The sequence below is a fragment of the Nymphaea colorata genome, chromosome 11 (genome assembly GCF_008831285.2).
Source record: "Nymphaea colorata isolate Beijing-Zhang1983 chromosome 11, ASM883128v2, whole genome shotgun sequence".
NCBI classification, from domain to species: Eukaryota; Viridiplantae; Streptophyta; class Magnoliopsida; order Nymphaeales; family Nymphaeaceae; genus Nymphaea; species Nymphaea colorata.
Genome location: NC_045148.1, coordinates 4,007,077 through 4,027,166, shown reverse-complemented (window position 1 = coordinate 4,027,166; position 20,090 = coordinate 4,007,077). Strand labels below are relative to the sequence as shown.

General features: G+C 42.2%; 1 protein-coding gene and 1 long non-coding RNA gene across 3 annotated transcripts; one reads left to right on the top strand and one right to left on the bottom strand.

The window, feature by feature from the left end:
* The first annotated feature begins 4,975 nt into the window (after nt 1-4,975).
* On the top strand, nt 4,976-6,194 carry LOC116265064 (ethylene-responsive transcription factor 4-like). The gene has a single exon (XM_031645602.2). The coding sequence runs from the start codon at nt 4,991-4,993 to the stop codon at nt 5,915-5,917; it is 927 nt and encodes a 308-aa protein (XP_031501462.1). The 5' UTR covers nt 4,976-4,990; the 3' UTR covers nt 5,918-6,194.
* Nucleotides 6,195-12,609: 6,415 nt separating this feature from the next.
* Nucleotides 12,610-19,688, bottom strand: LOC126410578 (uncharacterized). 2 transcript variants are annotated; one of them, XR_007574810.1, is made up of 2 exons: nt 19,551-19,688; nt 12,610-13,590 (listed from the first exon to the last, which is right to left on the bottom strand). It is a non-coding gene; the product is annotated as an uncharacterized LOC126410578 (long non-coding RNA). The 2 variants fall into 2 exon arrangements; XR_007574811.1 differs by having other exon boundaries at nt 12,610-13,579.
* Between the last annotated feature and the right edge of the window lie 402 nt (nt 19,689-20,090).

The following is a 20,090-nucleotide window of genomic DNA, read 5'->3' as shown; positions in this document are numbered from 1 at the left end:
TGCAGTAGTGAGAAAGGGTAGTATTATAATTTTTGTCGCGTTTTGGGTGCTTGAATGCCTTTTATTGTAAATTGGTTCTCCAGCTAGCAATTTCTATATTTGATTTCTATCTTTGTGTGTGATTCGCAATCTGGTTGCACATTAAGGTTGGTTAGGTTGGGCAGATCAAGTAGACCATGGGCCATAGACTTGGATTTGCTCCATTGTGTGCAATGGTGTAGGTCTCTCGGCAAACCACTACAGCTTCGAGGCTGATGATCTAGAGCAAATCAGTAGAAGATGCGGAAGACAAGGAGAGATGGAGGGCGAGAGGCATGGGTAACCTGCACAAGCATGGCCCATGGAGGAGCAGCATGTCCAGGAGCATCCATCCCGTGCTTTGCTTGGGTACTTTGGGGCAAAGTACCACCAAGGCTCGGCAATTGCCACACTAGCTAGGGATTGGAGCACACTAGTATGAGATCAAGACCAACACTACCAACGTATGTGCTTCCTATCTTTCATGGCCTATCTCATGAAGATTCCTACAATTATATCAACTTCTTCCTTGACATATGTGATATTGTGAATGATCAATAATGTCAGGGACTGTCTTGCAGATCCGGTTGTTTCCACTTTCTTTGAGGGATAATTCCAAATAAGATACACGACAGAGTGAAACGTGGGATTAATTTCAACAAGAATTCCTTTTGTGAGTACTTATGGAATTGGCAAATTAGTATTGGTGAGCCATCAAGGTTTTCTGCAAGAGTAAGGATGAGCAGTTCCACGAGGAATGGGAACATATATATGGACTTTCTTTGCAAGTGTCTATATAATGAGGTGGCAAGGTGGTTGGTTCTATAGCAATTCTATGATGGCTTACCAAAGAGTAACCATCAGCTCATCGGTCCTTCATGCCGTGGAACTGGCTTCTTGAAGAGCAAGGATGAAGCATGCCAGTTGTTTGACATGCTTTCTAAAAACTCAATACATCATTTGTCTTCTTCTTCTTCTCCTGCTGACAGGCACCTAAAGCACTGGTAAGTGAAGGTGGCTTGTTCAAGGTATGTCCACTTCCGACATATGATTCGCCAACGGGTAATTTGACTGAATCAGAATCTAGGGTCCTAGAAAGAATGAAGATAGACTAATGGATCGAGCCGAATCCATTTTGCATATGATCCGCGAGCTTAGTTAGAAGTCTATGCAATGCAGGGCAAGTGAATCTTCTCAACCTTATTATGGATGAGTTCCTCGCAAACTGTACACCTTACTGGTAGTCTTAGATGTATGCTCTATGCGATGCCTAGTGTTTTGTTACTAAGTGCCTTTTCTGCCTTGACGCCATGAACTTACGGAAGAAAAAGTTCAGGCAACTATCTAGGACTTCACTTGCACCTAGGATGACTATGCACATGCAAAATTTGATCAACCTGGCCCTTCTTTACTGCAATAGGAGAGGTCGCATTACATTATGCATGCAAAGGGGTTTAGGAAAAGTATTTTTGAAAATGACTTGCCTCCATTTCCTTTCACGTGACCAAAACCAGGATAATGGATCCACATGTTAGTACGATGTCTGACCATTCCTTTCACCCTTACAGAAGCAGGGCGAAGCCGGGAAATTTTCATGATGGAGGCCGAATTATAGTTTCAAATTGTTAATAGGGGTCAAAATATATTTTTTTCAATTTTTTTTATATAAGACAAATGGAATTTTTTAAAATTTTTTGAGGCGGAGGGAGGGGCAGGCCAGGGCCCGTATCAGCCCTGTTGAAATATTCCTACATGTATCCCTAAAAATATTTTTTAGGAACTGAGGACGTGTTTCTGGAGTTAGCTTACCCTCGCGGGATTGTGCCCCTTTGTCCCAGCCATTGTAGCACGTGTGTCACCCAAGGCATAAGGGCCACCTTGACCCTGTCCCAGGCAATGCTTGATTTCAATCTCGCGGAGACAGCCCCAAGATGACCCACACAAGTGGTGGAGCATGTGGTTTAATTCGATGCAAAGCCAACAATCTTACCTCTGAAGCCACGGGCAGAACACCTGAAATAGATACCCAATCTTGAGTGAAATAAATACCGTGACCCTGGTCCCTAAAGTAGAAATAGTTCCATCTGCTCGCCTACTTCCATGCTGGATATCTCGTATAACCCATTTAGTGCGTTGATGGAACATTGCAGCGTTAATGCTTTTTGCCGGTTGGTTCCATTATCACAAATCTAAGAGAGAAACTGCTATTGGTTCCATGATCACAAAGCTAAGAGAGAAACTGCTAGGATCCGTTTGTCAATGAGTCGATTTAGAGACTATAACATCCTTTGTACGGCTGGATTAACGCATTGACCAAGTGCGAGAGAAGTGTATTCTAAGGCTTAAATGACTCGTGTTTTTTTCTTGATCGGACGGAAGATAATTATAATTTGATTTGGATTTTGGGACTTTAGGCCTGCAACTTGGTTGTTGGTTCCACATTTTGGATTAGGGGTTTGGACTATGGACCTGCTTCAGATCCGGCTGATGTGTTGGATATAGGGATCTAGATGAAAGGTCTAATCTGATCTAGTTTACATATTAGATTTGGATATGGGACTAGGGATCTGTATCAAATGACTAATATGGTTTGGTTTGGGCATTGAATTTGGATCTAGAATTGAACTTTAGATTTAGGGTTTGGATCAAAGGTCTAACCTGCTCTTGTTTGGATGTTGGATTCAGATCTGGATTTGAGTTTTAGATCTAAGGTTTGGACCATAGGCCTAATCTAATCCAGTTTGGTTGGAGGATTCAGATATGGAATTTGAATTTTAAATTTAGGCCTATGAGAAGTGAAATCAGAAGAAATTCCATACAATATTTCAGACCTTTCAAGAAGCCTAAACAGAAGCTGGTCATTTCATTGTTATTTTCATGATTTGGTTACTTTAGAAATTAGGTTACCGTTCTTTTCATTATTTTTTTGATGAATGAAAGCTGGCTATTTTACTATTTTGTGACAGTTATTTTTCATTGTTTGGTTGATGAATGGAAGTTGGTTATTTTACTCAGACTAATTTTTATCCATGCTGCATTAAACAATGGTAAGGCATTACCATGGATATTTGTCAGTCACAATCACACCCGTGGATGGTTTTTGGTCCATGGATCACCGTCCATGATTTTTCATCTACGGACAAAGATCTATGGATAAACATACTATGGATCTTTGTCTGTGCGTGTCAAACGCCTCTTTAGAGAACTTAGCAAGAGTTGGTTCTTCCCAAGAACTCCCAACAGCATGGGTAGGTGCTCCAAGTGCTCTTGAAGGATGGTGCTCCAATGGATCCTTTTATGCCGAAAACAATAAGTTTTCACAGAAAAACAATTAAAAGACACAAGTTTTTAGGTACGTATGCCTTCTCATTGCTTAAATATTTTTGTCCTCGTGGCAACCGTAGGAGAAATAGTAAGAAGAACCTGACATCAGCAAACGAACAACAACTAATTAAGCTTGCAAATATAGTTTCAAATTCTCAAGTACTTAATTTCCACAATCTCTTTGTCGTGGATAACACGATTTGCTGGTCATGCACATATTATGACAAAAACATGCAAATACAACAATCACAAGTGCCCCTTTATCAGTTACAAATCAACATATGGATCTCTTTTCTTAATGCAAGTGTAAGAGAATACAATATTGTATTTTACATTAACTAGCTTTATACTAGAGCAAAACATATACAGTGAAACAAGTTGAATAAACTATCATTGAACAAACAAGCTACTTAAATCTCATTCATACAAATCGATGAAACCATTTTAAATGTGTCCTGCTGTCTAATGTTATAAAATTTCGTTCTCATTCGGTAGGGGAACAGAGAAAAACAATGGATTGAGCACTTGAGCTGATAGATACTTCCACAGATGTTAGCCTTTAAAAAATGATATAAAAATCAAATTTATTTTTTCATTAGTCTACTGTATCGGCGCGTATCGATACCAATATGGGCGAGATGGCATGCGGTTAGGATTGGAAATCGGTTGGTTCCGCAGGTTTAAAAGTTTTATATGTTCTCAGCTGTATCGAATTGATGACACCCATACCTTTGAATGGAGGATTGGCACGGACCAAACGCCATACCTTCCTCTGGTACGAAATTTGGACTCTGGGCGAGGTGGGCTCGGCGAAAGTGAGGCCGAATCCATGCAGTGACCCAATCGCTAGGTAGACCAAACGAGGGTCGGTGTGGGTCCAAGACGATGGATCGTACAAAACGGGCAGGGAACATGACAGGGGTGGACGGTCATTTCGTACCCAACCACAGCACCAAAAGCTGAAGGACAGATAAAGCGAAACTCAAAATAAAATAAAAATAATTTGAAAAACCAAAGAAAAAAAAAAAAAGGGAAGAAGGGGGAAGTGCTAGAAGGGTCCATGTGTGTCTGAACGTCATTGGTGAAAGGCGCCAGAAAAGGAGGGCGAGAAAGAGGGGTGGAGGGAAACGAAGCTTCGAGTGGCCCCTCCCCCAGTTGTCGGTCACGCAGAAGAGTGGTTAAACAGCCGCCCCACGCCCTTTCTTTTTCCTTTCGGAGAGAGAGAGAGAGAGAGAGAGAGACCCGTTCGGCAAGGAAATGACAGAGCGATTTCCATGGGAGGGAAAGAGAGCGATAGAGAAGGGGGGCCCAGCGGTTGGCGGCCACACCACCAAGAGATAAAAGACGACGAGGTCTCCATCCGCTGCCGCCTCTCCCCGTAATAGCGACACCGAAAGCGGCATCGTGGGGTTAGCCGCCGCGAAGCGACCGCCATCCACGATTCTTATGCTAATCCCTCCACGTGGCTTCCTATGCACTAATCTCGATGCCGCCATCTTAGAGGCGGGGGCGGCGGCAAGCCAAAGAAAAACAGGACAGTCAAGCGGCCGTTGACTGCGCCGATCGTTCCCCTGAGAAGCCGCTCCCAACTGACCCCACCCCTTTCCTCCCGCTACGGCCTTCCCTATAAAGAAAGGCCCAACTCCCCATGCCCTCCCCATCTTCCTCCTCGCTTCTCCATTACCTGTCCTCCGCTCATCACCTTCCCACTCTCTCTCTCTCAACTCTCAAGCCCAGGGAAGAAGGCACAGAGATCCTACGTCTTACCTTGGATCTGTTCTTTCTGCGCTTCCTTTCGCTTTTTCATCTTTTCCGGTTGGCTTCTGCTTCTCCGACAGGAGGTTTGGCTATGGCGCCTAGGTCGAAATCCGGAGCGGCGGCAGGACTGGCGGGGGCCGTCCTCGCGAAGGAGGTACATTACAGGGGCGTCAGGAAGAGGCCGTGGGGAAGGTACGCGGCGGAGATTAGGGATCCCGGGAAGAAGAGCCGGGTGTGGTTGGGAACTTTTGACACGGCGGAGGAGGCAGCCCGAGCCTATGACGCGGCCGCGACGGAGTTCCGGGGTTCGAAGGCGAAGACGAACTTTCCGGTAGCCTACGCATTACCCCTTACCATCTCGCCTTGCGCCCGGGACGTCGGAGACGGGAACAACATTCGGAGCCCCAGTCAGAGCAGCACCGTGGAGTCCACGAGCCGAGATGGGGCTGGATCCGGTGGCGAGAAGGAGGTGGCGCATCAGCAGCTGAAGGCGGTCGATCTCGACCTCGACCTCCGGCATCCCAGCACCCCTGTCCCGGCACCGGCTGCCGTGGGTTGTTTTTTCCCCTTCCATCCCCGCTCCATCCCCGTCGCGCACCCGTTCTATTTCTTCAATGCGCTCGTCCGATCCGAGAAGCCTCCCGCCGTCGCCTTCGACCCGCGTCTCGTCGGCATCGATGCGGAAGCGTTCCAAGCCGGCACCTCTGACGGCGGAGCCACCCACAGCGACTCCGACTCGTCGTCCGTCGTCGTCGACGTCCCGCAGCGACAGGGTCTGGATTTCGACCTCAACCTCCCTCCACCAGAGTCCGCCTAACTTGGACCGGATTCTGGGTACGTCCAAAGAACTGAACCCTCCGGCTTCGGGATCTCTCTGCATCCATTTTTGCTTCCTCCTTACTCTCTCCTTTTTCTCTTTAACTACCGGATCGGAGCCACCACCTATTCGGCACCATTATGTACATACATCTACTTATTTTTCTGTTTCCAAATATCGCGATTATGTATCTTTTCAATCATGAATCTAGCGAGAGCGCATCGCCTGTGCTTGGTGATGTGAACGTGAAATATAATTTGACGGAACAGTTTTCTCAGATCTCGTGGCTGTGCTTTATAGCGATATTTGTTGCTTAATATACGCTTTCGTCGGTCCTCTGGATATTCCGGCAGGCGATTATTTTTTAATCGGCCGATCGGATTACGCTTTTTAAATTCTTTCGGATCACCACTTTTGTAATTATTCAATCGGCGGGGGATGAGGAAAGGGGGCGGCGCGGATAGCATCGAGTGGGGGTCGGTGCGGTCTGACCAATCACTTTGGAGATTCGTGATCGGCTGCATACGTGTACCGTCTTGCTTGGCAGTGGGCAGGTTTCGTGTACGTGGGAGGGACGTCGCTCGGGGTCCATCGGCGCGAATATGGGGAGCGGTGGGGCGCGGCTGCTGCCGGAGGCGGGACCCGCTCTCTGCGAGGCGCATGATGGATGTCACATGTGGATGTACGTACTAAACAACACCGGGGCCATGATGACGATGGAAAGGAAGGATGAGTGATAGACTGCCCTAAGGCGTACCCGTAGGCGTGTAGAGAAGGAAAATGACGATGGATGACGTGAAGGGGACAGGGCCGGTGGTGAGGCCGGGACCGGAAGGCGAGGATGAGCGAGCGAAGTGGGGTGGAGTCAAAAAGGTCAGTCGCGGCTGCATGACGTTGTGGCCCCGCTGACGGCGACTTAAAAGCGTGGTGGTCCCTCTGGGTAGATTAATTGCACGGCGACGGTGGTCGGTGAACTCGAGGCAGCATTTATTGACCTTCTCCGATCCCGTGCTTGGGGTGTTCGGTGGCCGGAGAGCGAGGGAGGGGGGGAAAGCGAATGGTCCTGATTCATGAAGACGAAGGGGTTATTGCCTTTCACTTTCATTTACTGCGGTGGATTTATTGCGCTTTTTAATTAGCGTCTCCTTCGTCGGTTAAGTTGGTCAAATGTGGGGCGGAGGAGAGGTAGGGGAAGGGAGCTGGCATCTGGGCCCTCCCCTCCTCGCTCTACGTCTGTTTCCATTGAAGGAACCGGAGTTCCTGTCCTCCTCCATTTTTTCCTGTTTTTCTTACTGTCTGTCGTCATCTGGGTGGCGGTTGGTGGGCCCCGACGTCGGCCTTTGCCTCGCTCGGCGCTTTGTTTTTTTCGGAAAGGGAGGCCGGGAAGGGGGGCGGCTGCCGGCTGGGCGAGGCGTTTTTGCTTGCAGCCACCTCTCTCTCTCTCACGGATGACGACAACTTAAGGAAAAACGCGTCGGAAGATTTTTCCACTTGTTCAAAAAAGTGCTTCAGCACTTCGACTTAATTTCCAAGAAACCAACCGATGGCTGTTGTCTCGGAGCAGCTTAGCGTCGTTTGAAGCTTCTTTGCTTGTTTCGTGAGAGAGGAAAGTCTGGTGTTTCATTTTGTTTGCTTTTGGGAAATGAATTCGCATCTCCCCGAGTTGGAAACCAATTACTCTCATTGTCTATCTGTTTAAACTATTCGGCAAATACTTACTAGCTTTATCTGGGATAAGCTCTGTGGCTTATCTTAACATGAGGTCAGTTCATTTTGTAATTTTTTCATTGACATGACTCAAAAGATGGGACGAATCTACTTCAACTTTTACAAATTGTTTTATTTGCAAAGCATACCATTAATGTTGTGAACTAATTTTATATTTGCAAAAGTATAGATATAATACATGCGTTATTTGACAAATGAAATGAGTGCATCCCAAAATAAAACCTCACCCTCGAAGGCTACTCAACTGAACTTTCCGAGAAACAACAACATGAAGGAGCCCAACTCCTCTGCTTAAAAATGACATGAAGGGCATATGAGCGTATAATAATGACGTGCATCGACTACATTTTCGAAATATCACAATGGTCTCGCCTAAAAAATAAAATAAAACAAGAAAAGAATGTTGTACGATATTTTTTTAAATATTGACAGTATTTGGTTGAAATACTGTTTTGTTGCACTTTTTTAGTACATATTTTTAAAATGATTTTAATACTTATTATAGTATTTCTATTAATTTTGTTGTAACTTTTAGGTTCTATTTGTATCACGGTAGATCTCAAAGATCATTAGGATTTCAGATCCATAATTTTAAATCGAACCTCCCATTCGACTTTACATCATTGGTTTATAATATATAGTGTGAAGTTAAAATTCATGTTAGGCTACAATATGCTAATGCTCTTTAAATTTTATTCAAAAATCATTTTTTGCATAAGTAGAATTATATTTAGGAATATGGTGTGATATATTCCTTGTTTATTTATTTCGAGGAGAGGGAGAGAGAGAGAGAGAGGTCAAACTTTGCGGTTCGTACAGTGTTTGTACATAAACCGTCCGCACCTTCGTTAGGAGGGGAAGGGTCTATTTCAAAGGCTTGAGAAATGGGAGACTGCTGCACGCGGGGAGAGGAGTTTGGAGCTTCTTGAAAATCGGCCCGCCGCAGAAAAAATTGACCTTGCCGCCCAAAGTGCACGGATCCAAACCGAATCCGTAGGTAATATCAATTAAAACCCGAACATTCCGGATCCACCTAACCCATTCCAAGAACTTGATTTTTTTTTTATTTTTTCCTTCACATGAAAAGAAGATTTCAAGTTGTCATATAATCTAGAAGTCATAAATGGATAAAATTTATGACTAAATACATGGGGCTTAATCGTGTTGTTGGGATCAAGACTCATAAACGGATCTATAGCTAATTAGCCCAATGGGGCTTAGTTGGGTTGTTCGAATCAAGACTCATGAATGGTTCTATAGCTAATTAGTTCAGATCCGATCACACAACCTAGTAGAGCTATGCATAGTTGGCTCAATGATTAGGTTATGTTTTAAATTCGATCAAATGGATGACTCAGTAATGAGCAATCAATCCAAATCCGAATCCCAAGTTTGCCAAATATAGAAGTAAGGAAGCCGGCCAGAAAAAATAAGGAGGGGGTCGCGGCCATCAAGCAGTCCGGTTGGTCAGTCGGAAAAGACGGCAGAGAGCGGCAGCAAGTGATTTGAAGGCACAAGGCTTATTGGTGGGGGCTTCGACGGCGGTGCTTTGCTCCTTTTCCTGCTTTAATTTAAAGCCGCTCACACCGACGAAGCGACTTGTTGGGTTTGAATCCAACAAGCGAAAGACGCAAACCAATTTCGAAGCAGCTGCAGGATCAACAGCTTTTGTTCGTCTATAACACCTCTACCCAGTTGCCTATCCATTTTTTCCGCTCCGCCCATAACTGAGCTCGTTGAGCTGATCCATCGCATCTTCGACCTCTGGGCTCAAATAATTAATCCCAGTCACGCCGCTGATAAACAGAAAACAGAGAGGGAGAGAAAATATGGTACACAATAGATAATTGGGTATGAGGGTCGTGATGGTTTGGACTTAGACTTGTTATTTGATACGAAGGGAATTTGATAAAAAAAAAAAGTCTTGTGAGACAAAACTAAATAGTCTGCTATTAAGAGGCTGATTTGACCTATATATACCTCAACATGACATCAAAAGTTGGCTCGCTTATAATCTCTTGGCGCATGGCCGAAGAATTTCTTACAAAGCTCTTTGTGTACCGTCAATGGCTTCCTTAAAAACGTTTGACACATTACCAAGAGTTTTTGAGATATTAAAATATAAAATGTTAAAGATTTTTAGGTGTATATGTTCAAGTGTGTATACTAAATGAGTCTGACTTGAACTGGTAGAAAGAGTATTTAGGTCCCCCCAACTCAACTTGGTTGGGAGCTACCTGACCCAGCTCGATGTCATGGACGAACTGCTCAAAAACGGGAAGTGTCATCTGCTGGCTGCCCCAAAACCGATTTACGGCGAACCTTCCGGTTTTCTGCTCCAAAAGAGGCAGGCCTCCCGGCGCGGACCAACCGCCAAGTGGGCCTCCCGGTCCCTTAGTCTTTACTGCCCGTTTGTGGGCCCCGCGCATACCGTACTCCAAGTTACGTCACAGCCGTGGGCAGAGCACCTCACCTCCAACAAGCAAAAGGCGACGGTTGGGAGGGAGAGGCGGCTGCCTTTGCGTGTCCGACCCAACCGTCCAACCACAGATCACCGCCTACGTCAGTACGGCTGCGTGGGCCCCTAGCTTCACGTCCAGCCAGGCGGCACCACGGCTTTTATACGGCAGCTCAGGGCCCTCGCCCTCGACCACGCTTTCACATGGTAGATACCGAGTCTGAATCCTCTTATTTTTCCTCACTTTTCTTTGAAACGCAATGCTCCATTCAATTCATGTGCACCGATTCCAATTTTTGAGATTTTTTTTTTCAAAAATATAAAAATCATTTGCCCTATTGAACATTCTTGTTACCAAACATCTTAAAACAATAAAAAGAACAATCAATAGACTCTAGAGTCGGGGTTTCACTACTTGCACTCTTTAACCTAGCTCTTGAACATCATAAATGCAAATAAAGTAATCTGTGTGGCACCTACCTTAAGATTGACAGGGGACAAGGAAAAGAAATTGTTAACATTTGTATAATTTTTTTTTTGGCGCTGTTGAGGGTTATAAAATTGCTCATTCTCATTTCACTTCTCCATTTAACTTTGGTGTCTTGCATTTGCAACTTGAGCATGGTGTGAACTTCCTAAAGCCCCTACCCTCATTTAGTTTGAACCAGCTAAAAGCTTAGTGTTGGTATAAGTCTATTTGCACGAACACAACTAAATAGTTCATGTAAATTGTTGACATACAAGAACAGTGGAAACATACTTCAATACGGGTATGAGATCAACAAGCTGTAGATATTCCAAGGCTTTGACGTAGGGCCTAGGTTTCCTCGGTGATGAAGAGAAAGAAAACCAGTCACAATATATTACATTCTTAGAGTTGTTAAGAATGCAAACAAGCCAATCCCTTGAAAAATATATAATATAATAGTTTTCTATGTGTGAAACTACTAGATAGATTTCTGACACTTGAAGACATTGTCCAATCCTCACTATAACCTCTAAGACAAAGGGATCCGTAAGGAAGGATCATACTGAACAATCAAACAATAGACATAAGCATCCAATGTTTGGTGTACATTGAGATAATAAATTGAGTGGATGTGGATTGATGTAAACAGAGTTAACCAATTCAATGAATTGTCTTAGTTTTGCCTTTCGCTGAAAGAAACTACATAAGTTCATAATTTGAATTAAATAAGCCCTATTTATATTATATAATGGACTAAGTAAATAAAAAAAACACACACACACGTGTATATATATATATATATCAATGTTGAAATATGCTAGTTGTCGAATGGTTAAATATTTAAAAATAGCTGAATGTACAATAAACCATTTCTAAAAATACCATTAACTATCGGTATACCATACATTGATAGTGCTTCCGTTGCATGTGTTTTTAACGACTAATTTTGAATATTTTATCATAGACCAACATCTAGCATCAACTGATGCTTATTATTATTATTATTATAATTATAATTATGTGTGTATGTATATCACAATCTTTTATATATATCAGACCCCTGACATAAGAAACAACTTTGGATACAAACATCAGTAGAAGAATAGAAATATATGTGACTATTCACCAAGCGTTTGTTGGTACAAAAAGTAAAATGATACCACTCACTTTGGTTTTTTCGAGGTCAATTTGACTAACGTATCAATCCACACTTTGTGAGATTTTAGTACAAATACTTACACAAGTCTGGAAAGTCTGTTTATACAAGGTTGGTCCTCTAATAAGGTAAGATACTATCTTTCTTAGTATGACCATCACCCTTACAGAAGAAATATGTTTGCCTAAACACACTTTACATATATACATGATATTTATGTAATATGAAAGACAAATACTTGCTCTTTACTAAAACCTATTCTTATCTATAATTTATTTGGTAACCAATCTGACTTTTGTTAAATATGTTACTATAACATTTATGAATATCTTTTAATTAAATACTCAATATGATAGTACAACATTTATGGATCTTTTTTTATTAAATACTCAATGTTTGCAAGGTTGTAAAGATTCATGAAGTCATAATTACACACACATACATGCTTCCAAAATACTTTTTAAAAGGTCATGACAATGTAATTATCTTTTTAAATCTAATATCTTTTAAAATTAAAATCAAAGCATGTGGGAAAATACTTTTCAAACTTCTAATCATAAATTAGGCAACATTTCTTAAACTGCTAGTGTTAAATGATAGGTTGAATTAAACAGTCAAAGATATTTCGTCAAAAATAGACAATACAAAAGCCATTTAAAATTTCTAAATCGCACAATTCAAATCATGACATGGACCAAGTCGGCAGCATTAGATCATCATACAATGCAACATTCTCTGACCATCCATTCTATTCATGATCACCTGAAAAATGGTAAATGGACAGTGAAGACTTGGACAAGTTATCGAGCCAACCTTTGGTTTATTTCAGTGTGCATTGTTAGCAATTTAAATTTAACTTACATTACAGAGACATGGATTCATGAGATTTGATGCCTGTTGTCAATATCAATTATACACACAAAAGATAAAATATTTCACACTAACAAGTACCCACAATATTAGTCATAAAAAATGCATGTAAATGCAAGTAGTATTAATTATATGTTGGCATGCTTACAATTATTATTTAGTTTTCTCCTACAGAAAACTGCAAGCACTGTGCGGGTGATGACCCGACTGACGCCTCATTCGTCGTGCAACAATGCCCCTCTGAGTGGTCAGGCTATATGTGTTCCAATAGAATGAAGGAAGTCGAGGCAACAAATCCAAATCGGAATAGTTGCATCCACATCAATCTTCATCTCAGCGCCAAGCCTCCACCTACTTGCTATAAGAAAGCAACCACCTGCCATCCACGTCCTCTTCCTCAAAACTTCGTTCCGCTCTGCTTCAGAGCCGACGTGAACAAGAAATCTACCACTTCCCATTATTGAGAACTTGGGATTTCGCACTTTGACCAATGCCTTATGGAGAGATTCAAAAACGAAGGGATAGTCCATACCTTTGCCTATCCTCCCATCGTAGAATCCAGCCACTGCCCAAAACTCGAAATTGGTCCTCCAGGCGCTTGTGAGCAGCAACTGCGAAGATCAACCTTGGTTCTCCCCTTCTTTCTCTACCTTCAGATTAGGCCAACGTTCAACGCCCATCTCCACCAGACTAGCAACGATATTAGCCTTGCTATGGTACCATCCTCCCTTGCACATATCCTCCATCACCTCATCTTCCCCCCTCCCATCAATGGGCTCCTGTCGCTCCACTTCCAAATAATCGTCCATGTCCATCCCGACCAATAACTGAATGATCCGAACCCCATTCTGTTGTTCCCACTCCCCCGGCTGCTGCCAGGAGAGCAGAGATTGTAGATGGAAACTCTAGGCGCACTCGATGGAAAATCTCTTTCCATGAGCACTCCTCATTCTAACCATTTCTTCAGTAGAGGCTAACTTGCTAAAAAAGAACTGAACGGTCCCTCAACAAAATGATAAATACAAATAAAAAAAATAGAAATTGAAGTTTATCCATTTAAAACGCGGAGAGATTACATATTTGGAACTGGATCTTGCTTGCATTGAGAGATACATGTCTTATATATTTGTATTTGAACTCTTGCGAAATTATGGATTTGTTTCAGTTGATATTTGAGATCCAAATTTTTGTGCCAACAAATGAATGCATGTGCTTGTATATGTATGATTGAAAAAATGTTCCTGGTAATTAGAAACTTGTATTATGACATTTATTACAGTTTAGACAATTATGATGTTATATATGAATGAGTCATATGTGCATTGAAAATACGGCTACATATCTGAACCAAAGAATAAATGCTTATAATGATTAGTGCATATCTGGTATGGCCTTAAATGGTTCGAACATAAATGGTCTAAAATCAAGTTCTGTAAACTCTATGACGCAACTTCTCATCATGAGGAGATGTGTCAGGCTAAGGCCAGGATGCAGAAGGAAGTAGCTCCAAAGTCTGAATGGAGCCATGTTAATATTCTTTGGAGGAAGAATGGTCAGAATGAAGGACCTAATACTGGTCAGACCTGGCACATTCGCTAATCAGTTTCAAATTCTTGGGGATGTCTCGCCCTCTGGAAGCCTTAAAAGGGACCACAAGTCCGAAAGCCGATGGGAGGGAACATGTCACCAAGGAAGGATCCCCTGAGATCAACAACCGACCGAGTCCTTTTCATGCTCAGGGCCATATAGGAGCTCAACACCCCTGCAGAAAGAACACCGGGGTGGCGTCATCTGAAGCGGCATGAGCTAGCAAGGGGGTGGAGTATTGGCCAAGCTAATGTGAGGGGTCATGCCTAGTGCTGGAGATTTCAATGCTTTAGTCAGTAGCAGAGAAAAAACAGATGCCCTCCCCTTGTCTTCTTCTTGTTCTCCATTTAATCGTTTTATTCACTCTTGTAAGTTACCAAGTATGCAGATGGTAGTCAGCCTTTCACTTGATCCAATCACCAGAAAGGTTCAGCCCTGGTGCAGTGTAAACTTGTCTGGTGCTTCAGCAATTTGAAATGGCATAAACAATTTGGCGGGAATGGTTCCTTAAAGCAATTGTATGTAGTAGCTCTGATCACTATGCCTTATCATTAACTTCTGGTCAGCGAACTGGAGGATCTACAGGCTGCGACCCCTTTCGTTTTTTCAAACCTTGGCTGATATAGCCAATCAGGGCAGGAACATAAATAGAGAGAGAATGAAGCTGTTTTCCAAATGGAGGTGCTTCTAAGTAGAATAAGAATTCTTTCAGTAGCCTAGACAATCAAATTCGTGGTCTACATATTCAATTGGAGGTTGTTCGAAGCCGCGTGGAATGGGGGTGTGACTGGGGCTATCGAAGAGGAATGCAGCATTAGACAGAAGCTTGACGCAGTCCTATTAATGGAGGAAGTAATGTGAAAGCAGAGATCACATATCAAGTAGCTGGGCAAAGGAGACAAGAACACTAAATTATTTCACACTATGACAAAGAATAGAAAGGTTAAATGTCAGATTTCCATGATAGGATACAATGGTGGTTCTCTCTGACCATTCTCAAATATCCCAGGTCAGCACCAGATACTTTCAAAGTTTATTGGGTGAAGATCATTTTGAAGGGGAGATCAGGGGCCTCATGCTAGAAAGGGAGATAGTTTCTAAGGATGAGCATTATGCTCTGCAGCAGCTGCAGCAGCCTGTGACAGCTAAAGAGATTAGTCAAGTCGTGGAAAGCTTAGACAAAGATAGTGCCCACGTATTGACGAATTCTCAAACTTCTTTTACCAAAAATGTTGGGGAATATTTGGCAGTGATGTAACTATGGTAGTTTAAGATTTAATATCAAAAGGAAGTTGATAAAAAATGTTAATCAGAGCATGATGTTTGGTAGGCAAAAAGGAGGATGCCCAAAAAGTGGATGATTATCACCCTATCTCCTTATGCAATACTACTTACAAAATCATTGCCAAAGATATGGTACATAGGATGAGGCATATTATCAATAGAATCATTCATTGCAACCAAATCGCTTTTGCCAAAGGGCAGCACATTCAAGATAATATCCTATGGTCTAACGAATTGGTGAATTCAAAGGAGTTCTGTGCCAAAGGAGGGTGTTGCCTTAAGCTGGATTTATCCAAAGCCTATGACCATGTGTTATGGTGCTTTTTGAGAAATAGTATGTTGATGCTTAGATTTCAGCCTAGGTGGATCGAGAGGGTCATGTCATGTGCTTGCACCGTCTCTTACGAAGTTCTTGTGAATGGTAGACTTGGAGAGTGGTTTGATCAGAAGAAGCGATTAAGGTAGGGGGATCCAATGTCCCACTACATGTTCCTCATGATCATGGAGGTCTTCAATAGGCAACTTAAAGCAGAGGTGATTAAAAAAAACATTCAAATCCCGAAGATCAGCCGGCCCACTAAAGATGACGATGCCATCGTGTTTGCTGATGCTACTCACCAAGGCATATCAAGGTTCGTTTTCCAAGATTAAGCTTATTCTTGCAAACTTTGAGAAGCAAGCTGACATGAAAGTTAATAACATCAAATCAGAGATTCATACGAGAAGTTTTCCTAGTCTTTTAATGGAGGAGTTGTCTTGGACTTTGTAATGGCTGCTGGGTATCCTCCCCCCGAATATCTTAGACTCCCCCTCTTCACCGGTCAACTCAATGACGATCGTTGTTTGCCTTTGATTTCAAAAATTGAAAAAAGGCTAGCTGCATAGAAGGCTAAGCTATTGTCTTATGCTATTCGGATGTGCCTCATATAATATGTCCTCCAAACCATTCTCAACTATTGGATGATGATTTAAGCTGCCGAAAACTACCAATAGAATTATTGAACAGGCTTGTATGAGATTCTTATGGTGTGAAGATGCCAACACCAAGCACATACATCTTCTTAGTTGGAACAAGATTTGTCACCCTATGGAGAAAGGTGGGACAAGGCTAAAGAGAATAGAAGATGTGAATCAAGCACTTCTTGTCAGTCACTGTATTAGACTGCTTTAAGATAGTGGGCATTGGGCCATTTTATTTATAGAATAGCCTATGGACTATTAAATAGCCTCTTTGGGGATCTTGGGGTTGGAAAGGATAGGTTGGGGTTGAAACTGTATGAAAAATCTACTTGAGTGGAGTACAAGAGATGGGATAGACATCAAGTGGTGGTCACATAAATGGGTTGGTCGGATATGGATTCATGCAGTCTATGGCGAAAAGTATGGGCTGGTGGAGGGTAAGCTTAGGATGTCACTCAAAAAGAAGGTGGATACCTTTAGAAGGTAGAGAGGAATCCCACCGATAAATAGAGCGAACAGAGGGATCTTGAGGTTTCCCTTAACTCTTCCCTAGATACGTTAGTCTAGACTAATGATGGAAAGAACTGCAGTCCTACAGGGGATGTTCGGCGTAGGTACAGAACCTTAGGGCAGACAGATGCTTGGAGGAGGTATATCTGGAGTGGTGCCACTCTTCCTCAAGAGTTCTTGGTTCCTTTACTTGGCTTGTGAAGGGAGGCTGCTAACACAAATTCTACTCAAACGTCTTGGCATCCACACCGCCAGCATGTGTCTCTTTTACAGGCAGGGGAAAGAAACTATGGAGCACATCTTGTTTTCTTGCTCACTGGTCAAAGGCCTATGGAAGTGGCTGATAAGGGACTTTGGTTTTGAGAATTGAGCTGGGCTGTAATATTCTACGCAACTTTCAGTGACGGATTGCTAAGGAGGTGAGGGAGATTGGAGGAGTTAGTGTTGGAAATCTACCTTTTCCATTGTGTGCTGGCAAATCTGGAACTTCAGGAACAGGTGCCTTCATGAGGGAAAACAATGCTCCTCTCAAGCATTACGATCTGATATATGGAGGGTGTATTACGAGTCCTTCTTTGAAATTAATTGGGTTAACCAGATCTCCTCTAAAGTTAGTATTTGGCTGAATTGAGGCATCTTTTGTGAAGAAAAGAGGAAAGGCGGCTCTATGGATGCCTTTATTCACATCTCCCCGGGTAAAGGTCACGAGCAGAGTAAGGTGGTCGGTATCAGTTATTCAAGAAATGGGAATCTTGATGTGGCCTCCATGATGAGTCGCGGGGCATCACTGAAGATGGGGAGATGTACACTCTTCAAACAATCTTTATGTTTCACAAGGAACTAATACCATTCACTTAATAACTACTAAAGAAGGTTGGCTGCGAAGACTTCGCCATGTCCAAAAGGGGAATCGAAGAAATAATTCTTGGGCATGGTTTTTGTGGAATGAACGGATTGAGATTAGCTAGCTAAGGAAGCATTAGTAGTTGAGCTTGGTTTTTTGTGCAGAAATACTTCAATGCAAACCATGACATTTTTGTAAAGATGGATAGTGGTTAATGCCCTTTGTTACTAGGTCTTAAGGGCTGGGCTAATCCTTAGTCTCTAATTTTGTTAAGGCCTAATGGCCTTTTTTTCTGTACATGTTATTTTTCTTCATAAAGGCAGGGGTAGCCCCCAGGCAACCTTTTACCTCAAGTTAGCCTCTACTGAAAGTACAGGAATGTGAGAAGAAGCCTAGCTAGTTTCTTTAAATGGGTAGTTGTGTCATTTTGGGGAAGAGAGAGAGAGAGAGGTGGTGTCTTTTTTCTTTTCTACGGTTTCTTTCTTTTCACTATATGAGTCTTTTCTTTTATCTGGTATAAGCTTTGCTATCACAGGCTCGCTTGTTTGGGTACTGTGCTTCCTTAACAACCAGTTTATAATAATATGGCATACACTGTGTATTTCCTCTAGCGGCATGCATTAGAGTATGTTGGTATATGTATGTACACTGATGTGCATTCCTTTACCATGTAAGTAGAATGACCATGCATGATTCTTTTATGGATATACCCATGTGCTCATGTGGTAATAATAACATTGTACATATTGCCACCATTTTCTGTTTTGGTTATACATTGATCCATACATTGGAAACAAGCCACAGAAGCATGTAGATGAGTATGAACCATTTATGATGCCATAAGCCTCTTGCCTACTATGTGCATGCATGCACCTTGTTTAATTGCATTCATGCTGAAAACTCATGACTTGAGTATGCTGCATGACTTACAAAACATGGGCATGTAGGCTAGCATGACTCACACACATGATGACAAGTTACATGCTAATTTAATTTGGATCTAAGCATGTCTCTATTAGTGCATGGTGTTAATATACATATATGTGTAACCATCCATGCATGCTTAGTTTCTGGCTACATGGTTTTTGGACCACGATAAAGCAATACATCTGCACTTGAAAGGGGGAAGGTAGGGTCTACTGCCTCTACCCATTTACGTGAGACAACAGAGACTTCCATGCTCAGTGCTCACTGCTCAGCCCCATTAACCAAAAAGAGAGAAGAAATTTAACACAAAAGAAGACACTAATGAACCTTGCCTACTGGTGTCATGATCTCTCCATTTCCAATAAGTTGCCAATCTTATTGACTAGGGCGAATTGTAAAGGGATGCATGAGAGAAAATCAGAAAAAGAGGAAATACGTATAATGAGCGCTTTGCTAAGGTCTCTTCTTTTTCACTTCTATCCTATTTGCTCCTCAATTTTTTTTGAACGATTCTTGTGAGCCCTTTCAACCGGAATCATATAAAATAAAAATAATGATAATAAAATAAAGTAATTAGAGATGGAGGAAGAGAGGTTTGATTGACCATGGGTTCACCGTGAAACCTTTGGCCTTAAGGAAAATCTAATGCAGAGAAAAAGGTATATATACACACACACACAATATTTGGAGGAAACACACTAGAGTCTTACCGGTGCTATGCTGCTAGTGGCCTCGCTGGTCACCAGGGGTTAGTTATTGAAATTTTTTTGTCATACCTAAATTCTAAAACCCTAAGCAAAGAAAAGAAAAATCTAAAGAGAAATAAGCAAATAAATATACCTTGTACATGAGTGAGAGACCTTCACCAGTGCGATACTATGTGAGAGTGATCGGAAGTTACCAAACTCCAGCAAACATCACCGGTGACCGGCCGGAATGGCCACGGGAACAGATAGTGCAAAGGAAGAAGGGTTGAGATGAAATAGAGAGTGAGGGAAGAAATGGTCGAGCATGTGAGCGAAGCCCTTATATGTTTTACAAAAAGATTTTCGAGTCCACAACATCATTATTTGAGTTTTTAGAAAAAAGCTATAGAAATGAAAAATCTTTTATTTTGCCACTTTTCTTATGAAATAATTTCTAAAAGATAATTTTCGGCCCTTCTATTGCAAAGTCTTATGAGTTAATGTTTTGCTGAATTCCAAAACATTCCTCATCTGCTAGAAATGTCATTTTTTCCTACACTAGACAAGGTTTTAGCTGTGCTTTCTTATAGAAGTCATAATTTAGTTTCTCTCTAGATTTGAATGAAAACCCTTTAATTAGAAAATAGTTGACGATCTTCCCATCGTCAAATTACTAATAAAGTAAATACATAAA